Source organism: Rhinatrema bivittatum, chromosome 2 (genome assembly GCF_901001135.1).
Source record: "Rhinatrema bivittatum chromosome 2, aRhiBiv1.1, whole genome shotgun sequence".
NCBI lineage: Eukaryota > Metazoa > Chordata > Amphibia > Gymnophiona > Rhinatrematidae > Rhinatrema > Rhinatrema bivittatum.
The window spans coordinates 623,867,990-623,882,111 of NC_042616.1; the positions used below are offsets into that span (position 1 = coordinate 623,867,990).

Here is a 14,122-nt window from a genome sequence, read left to right on the forward strand (position 1 = left end):
TGCTTCTGGCGTCGCCTGCAAGGGAAAGGAGTAGGAGAACCCTGGAGAGGGTAAGTAAAGGTGGCTTTTTAAGTTCATTTTTCTTGATTACCATTTTAATTATTGGGTAGTATGTGATGTGTCTGCTGTTTGAAATATTTTATTGGTGTTTGGTAAAGGTTTCAAAAATTCCTTGAGTCTTTAATTATTGGATATTCTATTCATTAGCTGTTTTGAAATTATTTTATTAGTATGATTTTATAATTATGATTCATATATCTTGATTTTATTGATTGTTTCATGAGGAATGGTGACATTTTTGTTTTTCATTGTTGCACTGTATAGAGTCTGGCATGATATGTTTTACAGTTTAGTTTTTGTCTGCACATTTCTATTTATACTTTATGTGGCTTTATTCTGTTTTTGGTGAGAGTTTGTGTTCTGCATGCAAAGACTGAGAGGAAGCATTCTTTTAGCAAGTGGTTTCTCTGTAGGGATCTGTAGTAGGTTGGCCTGTTCTGTTTTCCTGCTAGGAGGTGTATTGATATTTTAGATTCTGGTGTAATATTTGTGGTATTCTTTTTCATAGGTGGGGTTGTTATTCTTTGAGTTTTGGCAAATAGTACTGTGTTGATACGGGAGGACCATGCTGAAATATAGGGGTGTGTACATATATATGTAAATTATATTGTATATGTAATTGGGTACCCATGGGCCAGTATGGAGAAAAATCCCCTGGGCCACTATTTTCCCTCAATCCGCCCCTGCATCCACCCCTCTTCCTATCCCCTTAATCCTTACCCACTCTGATCCCCTTTATCCGCTCATTTTCGAATATAATTTGTATCCTGTTATACTCTTAATTCGCATATGTTAAGATACTACCTTTTGAATCTTGTAAACCGTTGTGATGGCTTCACCGAATGACGGTATATAAAACTCAACAAAGAAAGAAAAAAAGAAAGAAAGAAAAACTATTCAGGTAGTTTCTCTTTGAAAATTGCCTTAACGTTTATGCATTGAAAGCACCTTCATGATTTGCACCTGTTCTTTTGTGGAGATGGCCAAGGGGATAAAATACTGCACATACCCAATGTCATTTCCCCCTGTTCTTTTCTCCCTTTCCCAGCCACCCTGCACATGTGCGCAAGAACACCTCTTTGCAATCCCTGGTGTGACAACCCATACATTAGAAAATTTTCAGACAGGGCAAGCTAAACGCATAATCACTGCTCTATTTTCGCGCGGCTATTGCTTTGAAAGTTGTTCTCGCTATATATATAGGTAACACACACAAACTGCCCGGCCAATACACTTTCCCGAGTCGCAGACTGAGATGCCAGTGCTCCGGGGACCGGGAAACCTCAATGACTCTATCTGCAATCCAAACCAAGGCGCGTGCCGGGCAGAGCTGGGGGCGGGGTCGGGAGTGTTGCGCGTTGGACGGGTGGAGGAAGCAGGGGGAGCGGCCGCCCACCTTTCCTTCTCTGACTCGGCACGCCGCATACGCCAACCGGTTTCCGGGAAGGGACGTCACGAAGCGGAGGGACAGGCATCGGTGGCTGCGTAACGCGCGTGCGCTCTGGCGTCGGCTGGGAGAAGATGGCGGTGTGCACAGGTGTGTCCGGGTGTTGTGCGCGGGGAGCTGGGAGGGGGCGAGGGGTGGCAGCGGCCGGGACCCTTCTGCTCCCGCGCGGGCGGCTGGTGGCGTGGCATCGAGACTCGGGAGATCCTGGGTCTTGAGCTTTGGGGGGGGGAGATGCAGTCCGCCGGGAGGCGTGATCCAGCCTTCTCCTCTCTGTGCATTCTGCGGGTGCAGGGCCAGGCCCGGGGGCTGCTGCTGCGGAGGATGAGAGCGTGTGGTTGTCGTTTACCGTCATGCTGCGCTGCCCCTTTGGTGTGCTCGGGAGGGTGGGAACAGCAGGATCTGCTGTGTATGTCCGTATTTTGGTAACTGCGGAAGAGTCCCTTGGCAGGGCAGGCAACACCCTCTTTTTTTCTGTTAACAATAATCATGTTTCTGTTCTTTTTTTTCCCCTAAAATTGCTTTTGCCCCACTCCATTTCAATGTAGAATTAAAATCCCCCTTTCTAAGAGCTGCCAGTTATTGGCATTTGTGCCTCCACTGAGCCCATAAACCGCCCCATCGTAATCCTGGCTCATGAAGGCTGTAGCTGCTTAGAGGGACTAGTAATGTTTTAAAATTACTTTTGTCCTCCATGCAGTCATGTAAACAGAAATCTAAGTGTTTCTCTTCATTATTTTCAGTAAATATTCTCTGCCTAAGATGCTATGGGGTATTGATTTGTCCTGTGGCAAGTTGAATGTACAGTAATAGTTGGTACATGTGGTCACACATACCTGACATGGTGATAAAAGTTCATTCCTTTCGAGTAAGCAACCGGCTTGGCTGGCGTATAGGACATGTCTTCCTCTAGTAGTGGTCCCTTGTCATTGCCCTAACAGAAAGGCACTGTAATAAAATGCGCTCAGCCTGGCACACAGGTTAACGCGTGTTTTGAGCACGTTAGACTAATGCCCGATGCAGTAAAGGGATTAGTGTGTCCAAAACGCACAGCTAATAGCACTCATCACTGTAAATGCCATGTAGATGAGACTATTAGCTATTTCCCCCTCCCCCCCCCCCCCACCATGCAAAAAAATTACTATGCACCCAAAGCACACCTTCCAACATGGCAAATCTGATGTCATCCCCGGAGCTGGTGTAAAGTCTTGCCATGGGTAAAGGGCTCAATTAACAAAACAAAAAATACTGCTTTTCTGTGGTTCCTCCTACTTAGTATCATCACACTACTAAGATCTCCTTGCGATGACTAAAAATTATTAAAAAATGAAAGGCTTGATTTAAAAACAAATTGTGTGCACAATATACATGCTTTAGGCCATGTAGATTGTATGTTTATGGTGCTGGTAAATTATCTGTGGCGGGATAAAATAGACACTTGTATAGAGTGTCCATTTTCCTATCCTGCGCACAACCACATCTGAGCACCTGATGCTTTTGAGCACTAGGGACGCACAATTTATCCCTAGCGTGTCCTTTTTAGCACAGCAGTTCATTAGAATATTGCATTGTGTGCCCAGGAGAGGTGGATGTGTGTGCGTTGAAAAAAATGGTGCCCAGTTTGGACGCATGTTTTTATGCACATGATATTGCATTGGCCTCTGTATATGTGGTAAGTCATATGTCAATAGTGTAGGCATAATATCCTGTACAAATTCAAAGTTTTATATATATATATATTTTTTTTAAATTTTTTAAGTTTAGGACATTTATTGAGCAACACCCTTGCCATTTTCCCTGAACATCTGGGAGCAGCCATGTTGGAAAGAAATGCTTTGTGAACACTGGTTCTGAGGGGTCTAGATTGGTTTTAATGTCATGAATGATACAGTGCATTAAAAGATCCAATCAATCTACTTGCGTGTGACTGTTTCAAAAACTTGACTTCTTTCAGAATACTGGGGAACATACAGGAAGACTTAAATAATTCCGTTTATTATAAGTTGTTATATAGAAAATAGGTTGTTAAATTTCTGATTGACACAAGGTAGGTAGTCTGAAAAGTATAGGTTTTTGAAACATTACACAGTGCATGGATGCTATTTTGTTTTAACTTGTCAGCTCTTAAATATTTTACAAATTATTTTAGTCAGTAGCAGTAATCCCTTTGGGATAAGATATTTTTGTTCATTCATGCTCTCTCTGGAGTAATCTGCTTCAGATATTTATTTATTTATTTATTTAGCATTTTTTTTATATACCGAAGTTCTAGTAACAATGTTACTAATCACTTCGGTTTACATATAACATTGGAATGACTTAACAAGTGAATCTTACATAGAACAGGAAAATGAACTTGGAGAAAAAAATTGAAATAAAACATTAAAACAACAATAAATAACAGCAATCCTATAGACAGGCGATTAGAATGAATCAATCGTGAATAAAGTATTTGAAAAATTGATCGGAGGGATTAGAAAATTATTTCTAGAATTATTGAACAAAGTGGTATGATATGAAATTGTCCAGGAGGGGGGAGTTATGATGACAACTCAGTCGTAGGCTTGAGAGAAAAGCCAAGTTTTTAGTCTTTTTTTTAAATGTGAGGGGGCATTGTTCAAGCCTGAGATCTGATGGTAGAGAGTTCCAGTGGATTGGACCTGCAGTGGAGAGGGCTCTTTTGTTTGACGAGATTTTGAGTGGAGGGGTTTTTAGAGAGCCTTTTTGCGCTGATCTCAACGGACGAGAGGAAGAATGTAGCTGGAATGGGATCCTGAGGTCTAGGTATGAGGCTTTGTAAATAGATTTATGAATGGATGAGAGGGTTTTGTAGATGATTCTATATTTTATAGGGAGCCAATGGAGATTTTTTAAAATTGGAGTTATGTGGTCCCTTTTTTTTGCTTTAGTTAAAATCCTGGCAGTGGCATTTTGGAGCATTTGTAGAGGTTTTAGGGAGATAGCTGGGAGCCCAAGTAACAGAGAGTTGCAGTAATCAATTTTAGAAAATATAATTGCTTGCAAAACTGATCTGAAATCCTGGGGGTGCAGTAAGGGTCTGAGTCTTTTTAGGACCTGGAGTTTGAAGAAGCATTCTTTCACGGTGTTACTGATAAAGCTTTTGAAATTCAGTTGGTTATCCATAGTGACTCCTAGGTTTCTGACCCGGGGAGATAGAGAGGGTGGTGCCAAAGGAAGTGTGTTGGAGAGTTGGTAGTTGCCTTCTTGGGTGATTAGGAGGTATTCAGTTTTGTTAGTATTGAGAACTAGGCAGAGATCAGCAAGGAGATTTGATATGGAGAGGAAGCATGAGTTCCAAAAGTGAAGAGTTTCTTGCAAGGATTTGGTGATAGGAATAAGAATTTGGACATCGTCAGCATAAAGGTAGTGGGTTAGATTTAGCTTAGAAAGTAGGTTACAGAGAGGGAGCAAGTAAATGTTGAATAAGGTCGGTGATAAAGAGGATCCTTGAGGGACGCCAAGGTTGGAACTGATCGGTTGAGATTCATAGTTGTTGATCTTAACTTTATAGAACCTGTCTTGTAGGAAGGATTTAAACCAGTTGAGTGCGGTGTTTTTGATACCAATCTCTGCTAGTCGATCTATGAGGATCTTGTGGTTTACAGTGTCAAATGCCGCTGAAAGATCAAGGAGGATCAGAAGGCAAGGTTGTTTTTTCTCTAGGTTGAAAAGAATATTGTCGGTTAGAGAAATGAGAAGGGATTCGGTGCTTCGAGATTTGCGGAAGCCAAATTGTGTTGTGGCGAGAATGTTATTGTCGTCCAGGAATTCACAGAGTTGATGGTTGACTAATCTTTCCAGGATTTTAGCTATAAACGAGAGATTGGCTATTGGCCGAAAGTTGGCTGGATTTTCCGGAGAGAGATTGGGCTTTTTTAGAAGGGGTTTTAGGATAGCGAGTTTGAGTGGGGTTGGCACTAAGCCCTGTGTAAGGGAGGCATTAATGATTTGAGCAATAGGCTTTACAATAGCTTTGGCACTAGCTATGAGCAGATTAGCAGGAATCGAATCAAGAGGGTGGGATGCAGGTTTAAGTTTTTTTTTAGAATATTTTCAATCTCTAGAGAGGATGCTGGCTCGAATGCTTCAAGGTTTGAAGTGGAATTGAAGTTGAGAGAGGAGGTTGGGGGGAAGTATTTTTATGATCCAGGAGTAGTTTAAGTAGGTTGGATATTTTCTCCTTGAAAAAGATTGCGAGTTCTTCGGCTTTGCTAGCAGATTTTTCATCTGGAATGATGATTGTGGGTGGTTTAGTGAGGGATGAGACCAGGGAGAAAAGGGCTTTTGGATCATAGATGAAGTGGTGTATTTTTCGAGAGTAGAAATCTTTTTTTTTTTCTGTAGGATGGAGATCCGGTATTGGTGCATGCTAGTTTTGAAGGCTGAGTTGTTTTCTGAAGTAGGGTTTTTTCTCCAGATGAGTTCTTTGTTTCTAAGTTCCCGCTTTAAATGTCTAAGTTCGGGGGTATACCATGGTTTTTTCTTTTCTTTATTAGAGTTGAAGGTTTTGGAGATAAGAGGGCATGTCAGATCTGCAACTTTTTTGGTTATGGATGACCAGGATGCGAGGGCTGAGTCAGCGTCCGATATGTTAATGTGTTTTAGTTCTTCCAATAGATGAGTGGTGAGGGTAGTTTCAACTGCCAATCACTGTCCTGGCTATTAGGGGTTACTGCTTTGATATCATGTCCTTAGATTCGTTTTCATGTGCTTGTCATTTTTGATGCACGAGATCTACTGATCTATTAAAATTGGATATCATAAATTATAACTCATCGAGTTGTGAAGATGGAATTGTAATGTAATGTAAATCACACCTACTGCTGTTGTGAAAAGTTGCTAACAGAGTTGGTAAAATGGGAATGACTGAAATTTGTGTCCAATTGTAGTGAATATTAAAGAGATTGCAAATTATTGAAACACTTATCTACAGGAACTGGCTGAAAATGGGCCAATTTTGTTGTTTCAGTTTGCATGTCTGCTGTACTGCAGACGAAAGCGAAAGTAAAACTAGTTGATTTTAAGCAGAGATATAGAACAGTACCATCACTTTTTCCCAAAACCTGTTACGATCCCGGTCACTAGCCTAGTGACCGGGCTCTTACCTTCCTCCGTGGCGCCGCGAACCGCCGGGTTTCTGGCCTCCAGGGCTGCATGGCAGCGGCGTCTCCTCGTGGAGACGTCGTCTGAAACTCCTCCCCCCAGCCCTGGTACGCGCGCGAAGAGCCGTGTTTTAAGGCGTCTGCACCCGGATGTGCAGACACGCCTCTTTTGACGTCAGCTGATTGAGCAGGGGATTTAAGCCGGGACTTTTGAAGTTGCAATTCGCCTTGCAACGAGGTTTCTCTTCGGAGTGCTAGTTGCCATCGTTTATCTGCCTGCCTGGTTCCTGACTTCAGCCTGCCTGACTCTGGTATCGTTTATCTGCCTGCCTGGTTCCTGACTTCTGCCTGCCTGACTCTGGTATCGTTTATCTGCCTGCCTGGTTCCTGACTTCTGCCTGCCTGACTCTGGTATCGTTTATCTGCCTGCCTGGTTCCTGACTTCTGCCTGCCTGACTCCGGTATCGTTTGCCAGCCTGGTTCCTGATCTCTGCCTGCCTGACTCCGCTCTCTGCCTGCTTGTACCCCGGTTCGTATCGCTTCCTTGGATTCTTCTGTTATCACCTAAGACCCAGCGGTCCGGGTCCCTACAGGCTCCTCCTGGGGGGATCTCGGGCTTCCAGGGCGAAGACTCCTAAGCCCTAGTGACCCGGGCCTCCACAGCTCCTCTGGAGGGGTCACGGGTTCCCAGGTGAAGATTCATCGTTTCATCTAGTCTGCCTCCCGTCCGTCTCCCTCCGGCGGTCGGCCCAAGGATCCACTTCCGGATTGGTCAATCACAACAGTTTGCAAGGCCATGGATCCGGCAGATCTCGCTGGGCTTCAGGCCATTCCTGGGTTGGCACAACGTCTGGTGCAGCAGCAACAGGTGTTGGATTCGTTAGTAGCCACGGTTGAGCGCATGGCTACTCGAATGGACAATGAACCTCCTGGACAGGCTCCGCCTCCGGTTCCGGCTCCAGTAGTCACATTCCAGACTCAGACCCAGCTGCCTGCTCCTTCTCGTTATGCTGGGGATGCCAAAGCTTGTCGTGGTTTTCTCAATCAGTGCTATGTGCGGTTCGCTCTACTTCCCAATCAGTTTCCTACTGATGCAGTCAAGGTGGCGTACATTTTCTCCCTGCTGGATGACAAGGCGCTGAATTGGGCATCTCCTATGTGGGAGAAGAATGATGCCGCTCTCTCGAGTCTGGACCTCTTTGTGGCTGAGTTCAGAGCCGCGTTCGATGAGCCTGCTCGCCAAACTTCAGCGACTTCGGAGCTCTTGCAAATTCGCCAAGGACCACGTACACTGGCAGAGTACGCTCTGGAGTTCCGCACTCTGGCGCTTGAGGTGGGGTGGCGAGATGATGCCCTTCGGGGGATTTTTCTTGAAGGTCTAGCAGGCCGGATTAAAGACATTCTTGCTGCCAGAGAGCTCCCTGAAGATCTCAATGCTCTCATAGAGCTTGCTGGACGCATTGATCAGCGGTTGCAACAGCGGGCTAGAGAGCTACGCCCACTACGGCGCATGTCGCCACTAGCGCCGGTCTCGTCTAGACCTCTTGCCTCTGTTCCCCGGTCTACGGGGGCTACCGCAACACCATCTTCTGATGAGCCAATGCAGCTGGGAAGAACTACCCTGACTGAGGAGGAGAAGCGCCGCCGCAGGACACAAGGTCTGTGTTTGTATTGCGGCGGGAAAGGACATTTCCTGTCTAATTGCAAGGAACGGCCGGGAAACGCCCACGCCTAGGAGTAAGGGAGGAGTGTCCCCTGGGCTGTTTGAACGCTGCTCCTCAATGTACGGTACCGGTAACTTTAAAATTTCCGGAGGAGTCTTTTGAAACTCGGGCTCTGATCGACTCAGGGGCTGGAGGGAACTTCATTGCTCAGTCTCTGGTTGAGCGCCTGCAAATAACTACTCAACCTCGGGAGCCCTCCTTGCGAGTCACCTCCATTCAAGGGACTCCATTGGCCGGGAGTATCTCCTTGGTTACAGCTCCGATTTCTCTCCAGACCGGCCTATTCCACAACGAGGTGATCTCTTTCCTGGTCTTGGAAAAGTCGGTACATCCTATAGTTCTTGGCCTACCGTGGTTACAGCAACACTCTCCCATAATTCACTGGGACAATTTACAGATTGCTCAATGGAGTCCACAGTGCTTCCAGTCCTGCATTACTACTACTGGGAGTTCTCCCATCACTCTGGCACATGCGGGGCCAATTCTTCCGGCGGTGTACAGTGAGTTCTCCGATGTATTTTCTAAGGAAAAGGCGGAGTTGCTGCCACAACACCGTCCCTTCGACTGTGCCATCGAGCTTCTTCCCGGTACTACACCACCCCGGGGTAGGGTGTATCCGTTATCCCAACCAGAGACTAAAGCCATGTCCGATTATATTAAGGAGAACCTCGCTAAGGGGTTTATACGTCAGTCTACGTCTTCTGCAGGGGCAGGATTCTTTTTTGTAGCCAAAAAGGACGGATCTTTACGTCCTTGCATCGACTACCGTGGTTTAAATAGGATTACTAAAAAGAACCGCTACCCGTTACCCTTGATCCCAGAACTTTTGGACAGACTCCAGGGGGCTCGAGTTTTTACCAAACTGGACCTAAGAGGAGCCTACAATCTTGTGCGCATCCGTCCCGGGGATGAGTGGAAGACTGCTTTCAACACCCGGGACGGGCACTACGAATATCTGGTTATGCCATTTGGCTTGTGCAATGCTCCTGCTGTATTCCAGCATCTCATGAATGAGATTCTTAGGGAACTGCTGAACACTTGTGTCATTGTCTACCTGGATGATGTTCTCATATTTTCGCAAGATTTGGATTCTCATCGCCGACAGGTCCGGCAAGTTCTTCAAATTCTCCGAGACCAGCACCTTACGCCAAACTGGAAAAATGTCTCTTTGAGCAGGACTCTTTGCCTTTCTTAGGGTATATCGTGTCTGCCACAGGATTTCGCATGGACCCAGAGAAGGTTTTGGCCATCAAAAAGTGGCCTCAGCCTACAGGATTAAAGGCGTTGCAACGCTTTCTGGGCTTCGCCAACTTTTACAGACACTTTATTCCAGGATACTCCCGGCTGGTGGCACCTTTGACAGCCTTAACAAGGAAAGGAGCGGATGTTCGCCACTGGTCTGCAGAGGCTTGTAAAGCGTTTCAAGACTTAAAGGACGCGTTTCTGTTGGATACTTGCCTACGACACCCTGATCCGTCACGTCCCTTCATAGTGGAGGTAGATGCGTCCAGTGTGGCGGTAGGTGCAGTACTTTCTCAGCACTCTAGTGCAGGAACTTTACTCCCATGCTCGTATTTCTCGAAGAGATTCACTCCTGCCGAAAACAATTACGGTATCGGCGATAAAGAACTTCTCGCCATCAAGTTGGCGTTTGAGGCATGGAGGCAGTGGCTAGAAGGAGCTCAGCACCAAATCACGGTGTACACTGACCATAAGAACCTGGAGTTTCTTTCCCAAGCCCAACGCCTCAATCCCAGGCAGGCGAGATGGTCATTGTTCTTTAGTCGGTTCGATTTTATCCTCAAGTACCGACCCGCCGCTAAGAACATCCGAGCCGATGCTCTGTCCCGTAACACCATCCTTGAGGAAAGGAGTGACTCTCCACAGTATATCATTGACCCAGCCAGGATTTCTCTTGACTGCACTAGTGTATCTCAGCAAGGACGAGTAGTAGTACCTCGACGAGACCGAAGGAAGGTTCTGGAGTGGGCTCACGACTCCCTTACAGGAGGTCATGCCGGCCGAGTAAGAACTCTCACTCTCTTGAATCGATTCTACTGGTGGCCTCGGGTACGTCAGGACGTTCAGGAATACGTGGCATCTTGCCCAGTATGTGCCAGGCAAAAGCCACTTTCGGGTCGACCTTGGGGTCTGCTACAACCGTTACCCATTGCCACAGAACCATGGACACATATTGCCACAGACTTTGTGGTAGATCTCCCTCCTTCAGAGGGTAAGACTGTAATTTGGGTTATTGTGGACCGTTTTTCTAAAATGGTACATCTCGTACCACTGGACAAACTGCCTTCTGCACCTGAGTTAGCACAGCTGTTCGTACAACACATCTTTTGAGTCCATGGTCTTCCACAAAGTATAGTCTCTGACCGTGGACCTCAGTTTACAGCTCGCTATTGGCGAGCCCTTTGCAAACAGTTCGGGGTTCAGTTAAATTTCTCCACCGCTTTTCACCCCCAAAGTAATGGACAGACGGAAAGAATGAATCGGTCTCTCAAGTCTTTTCTCCGCAGTTTCATTTCTGAGAAAAGAGATAATTGGGTGGCGTTGTTGCCTTGGGCAGAATTTGCATATAATAACCATGAACACTCTGTCACGGGCCAATCACCTTTTCAAACGGTTTTTGGTCGTCATCTCAAACCTCCTGTCCCAGTTCCAGTGGAGGTGGCATCTCCTGCGGCTCAGTCAGCAGCGACTCAATTTCGTCACCTATGGCAATCTCTTCAGCATCGTCTTTCTTCTGCAGCACAGAAAGCACAGACAACAGCGAATCGTCATAGACGGGCTGCTCCGACACTACTACCTGGTACTAAAGTATGGTTAAGTACCAAAAATTTGCACCTTTCAGGCTACTCTCGCAAGTTGGCTCCTAAATTCTGTGGTCCATTTCCAGTGGCAGAACGTATTGGATTGGTATCCTACAGACTTCGACTGCCATCATCATTGCGCATTCACAATGTATTTCATGTGTCCCTGTTAAAACCTGTGGTCCACTCCCGTTATCATCACCTCACTCCGGATGATGTCTCGGCATCATCTCCTGGGGATCCGGTCTATCAAGTACACGAGGTACGGGACGTACGATTTCACAATCGTCGGTGGGAATATTTGCTAGCCTGGGAAGGCTGTGGTCCTGAGGAGGATTCCTGGGAACCTGCGCGGAATATCCTGGATAAGACTCTGCTGTCCCAATTTCACTTGGACAACCCTGGAAGGCCCGGTCCTTCAAAGAGGGGGCGTAAAGTGGGGGGTACTGTTACGCTCCCGGTCACTAGCCTAGTGACCGGGCTCTTACCTTCCTCCGTGGCGCCGCGAACCGCCGGGTTTCTGGCCTCCAGGGCCGCATGGCAGCGGCGTCTCCTCGTGGAGACGTCGTCTGAAACTCCTCCCCCCAGCCCTGGTACGCGCGCGCGCGAAGAGCCGTGTTTTAAGGCGTCTGCACCCGGATGTGCAGACACGCCTCTTTTGACGTCAGCTGATTGAGCAGGGGATTTAAGCCGGGACTTTTGAAGTTGCAATTCGCCTTGCAACGAGGTTTCTCTTCGGAGTGCTAGTTGCCATCGTTTATCTGCCTGCCTGGTTCCTGACTTCAGCCTGCCTGACTCTGGTATCGTTTATCTGCCTGCCTGGTTCCTGACTTCTGCCTGCCTGACTCTGGTATCGTTTATCTGCCTGCCTGGTTCCTGACTTCTGCCTGCCTGACTCTGGTATCGTTTATCTGCCTGCCTGGTTCCTGACTTCAGCCTGCCTGACTCTGGTATCGTTTATCTGCCTGCCTGGTTCCTGACTTCTGCCTGCCTGACTCTGGTATCGTTTATCTGCCTGCCTGGTTCCTGACTTCTGCCTGCCTGACTCTGGTATCGTTTATCTGCCTGCCTGGTTCCTGACTTCTGCCTGCCTGACTCTGGTATCGTTTGCCAGCCTGGTTCCTGATCTCTGCCTGCCTGACTCCGCTCTCTGCCTGCTTGTACCCCGGTTCGTATCGCTTCCTTGGATTCTTCTGTTATCACCTAAGACCCAGCGGTCCGGGTCCCTACAGGCTCCTCCTGGGGGGATCTCGGGCTTCCAGGGCGAAGACTCCTAAGCCCTAGTGACCCGGGCCTCCACAGCTCCTCTGGAGGGGTCACGGGTTCCCAGGTGAAGATTCATCGTTTCATCTAGTCTGCCTCCCGTCCGTCTCCCTCCGGCGGTCGGCCCAAGGATCCACTTCCAGATTGGTCAATCACAACAAAACCTGCAGAAAATTTTTTGAATCAGTGTAATTTGTAATTCAGAGCTTTAGCAGTGAGTATTTCACTTTAGCAAGCTATTATATTTTCATCTTTCTATGTGGCAAAGTATGCAAATTGAGGCATAAAATCCGTCCATTCTACCAAGCTCCACTAACATTGTAAAACTATACAAAATTGTTAGCCTTTGCAGCATGGACATGAAGGCTTCCAGATCCTGCAAGCACAGATAACCTTCAGCTAAAGCCAGTCCTCTCTGCCGTGCTTCCAATTTTCTGTTTCAGTAAAAATGAAAACTGAATGTGGAGGGAAGGCAGTTTTGAGAGTGAAGCCCTTGCTCACTTACCGCTCTCCTGCTGTTGGTGTTGGCACGCAGTCAGTTCATTCTGAAAGGCCAGGGTTGTTGTTTTCCTCCCTGCTAGTTGTCATAAGTCAAGATTTATTGAAGTGAGCTTTGGGCTTAGGGCTTAAGCAGAGAAAGTGAGGTAGACTTGTTGGAAGAATTAATAATTCATAGATCTGGAATGATGGAAGGATTGGAGAAATATAGATGGGTAGGCAATAGGGCTCCCCAAACCTGTCCTGGGTTTTTAGGATATTCATATTGTTATATAAATAAATTTATATATATATATATATATAATTTTCAATCGGTCAAAGCAAAAAATGCAATTTTGTAGTTAGGAAAATACACAGGGATCACAAAGTAATATAAATTATATAATGAAAAAATTACTCAAAAAAACATTATCCCTAACCTCTAGGCAAGACTCCATAAAGAGAAGCAGGTAAATTCAAGAAGAGATCAGAAATAAAATAAAAAAACAAAACAAAACTGCAGAGCATGACCAAACCACCAAATATTATAAAACAGTAGAGACTTAACTGGAGGCCACAGAAACAAGTAAGCACTTTTCTTGAACCTAGAAAAGCTTTCAGTTCAGGTAGAAAAAAAACAAAGCAGTCATTTACAGGGATAGCTCAGCATGAAGGAAACCCCAAGAGCAACAGCCTCCTGACTCAAGGCTAGAAACCCCCCCCTCCTACATTCCTGAGTTATTTGAGCTAAATCAGGAAAAATTCTAATAGCTTGCTCATGAAAAAGGGCATTCAGATTTTTGAAATACGGTTTCATAATCCTGTTAAGATCTTGCTTCATAACAAAGGAAACCTCAAGAGTTGCACGTTCAACAACTACTGATCCTGAGTTTTCTAAGAAATCATCAAACTCTATAGAAACCTGAGCAGATTGAGCATGTGACGAAATAGGGCAAGATACTGGTAGAAAATAAACCTTATTTATAGAGGGAACTTGATCCAAGGTAATATAAAGTACTTCAATAAAATACTTTTGCAGTGCTTATGGCATTTTGCCCATTATCTTCAGAAAGTTAACATAGTGAAGATTGAAAAGTCTGGCTTGATTCTCTAATATCTCAAGACATCTGGAGAGATCAGTTCAGTCCCTGACCACAGTAGCATTGAAGATCTGAATGATCTTTGTCAGTCTCTAGCCCACAGATCTTA

At 45.9% G+C, this 14,122-nt stretch overlaps 1 protein-coding gene across 2 annotated transcripts in view; it reads left to right on the forward strand.

The window, feature by feature from the left end:
• Nucleotides 1–1,299: 1,299 nt before the first annotated feature.
• Nucleotides 1,300–14,122, forward strand: part of UBE2V2 (ubiquitin conjugating enzyme E2 V2) — a 120,686-nt gene continuing 107,863 nt past the window's right edge. Inside the window, exon 1 of one of the 2 annotated variants that reach the window (XM_029591251.1) lies at nt 1,300–1,373. In XM_029591251.1, coding sequence (XP_029447111.1) covers nt 1,316–1,373 — 58 coding nt within the window. In that variant the 5' untranslated portion in view covers nt 1,300–1,315. Of the gene's footprint in view, nt 1,374–1,445; nt 1,598–14,122 lie in introns of those variants that run through there. The other variant, XM_029591253.1, reaches the window with a different exon arrangement.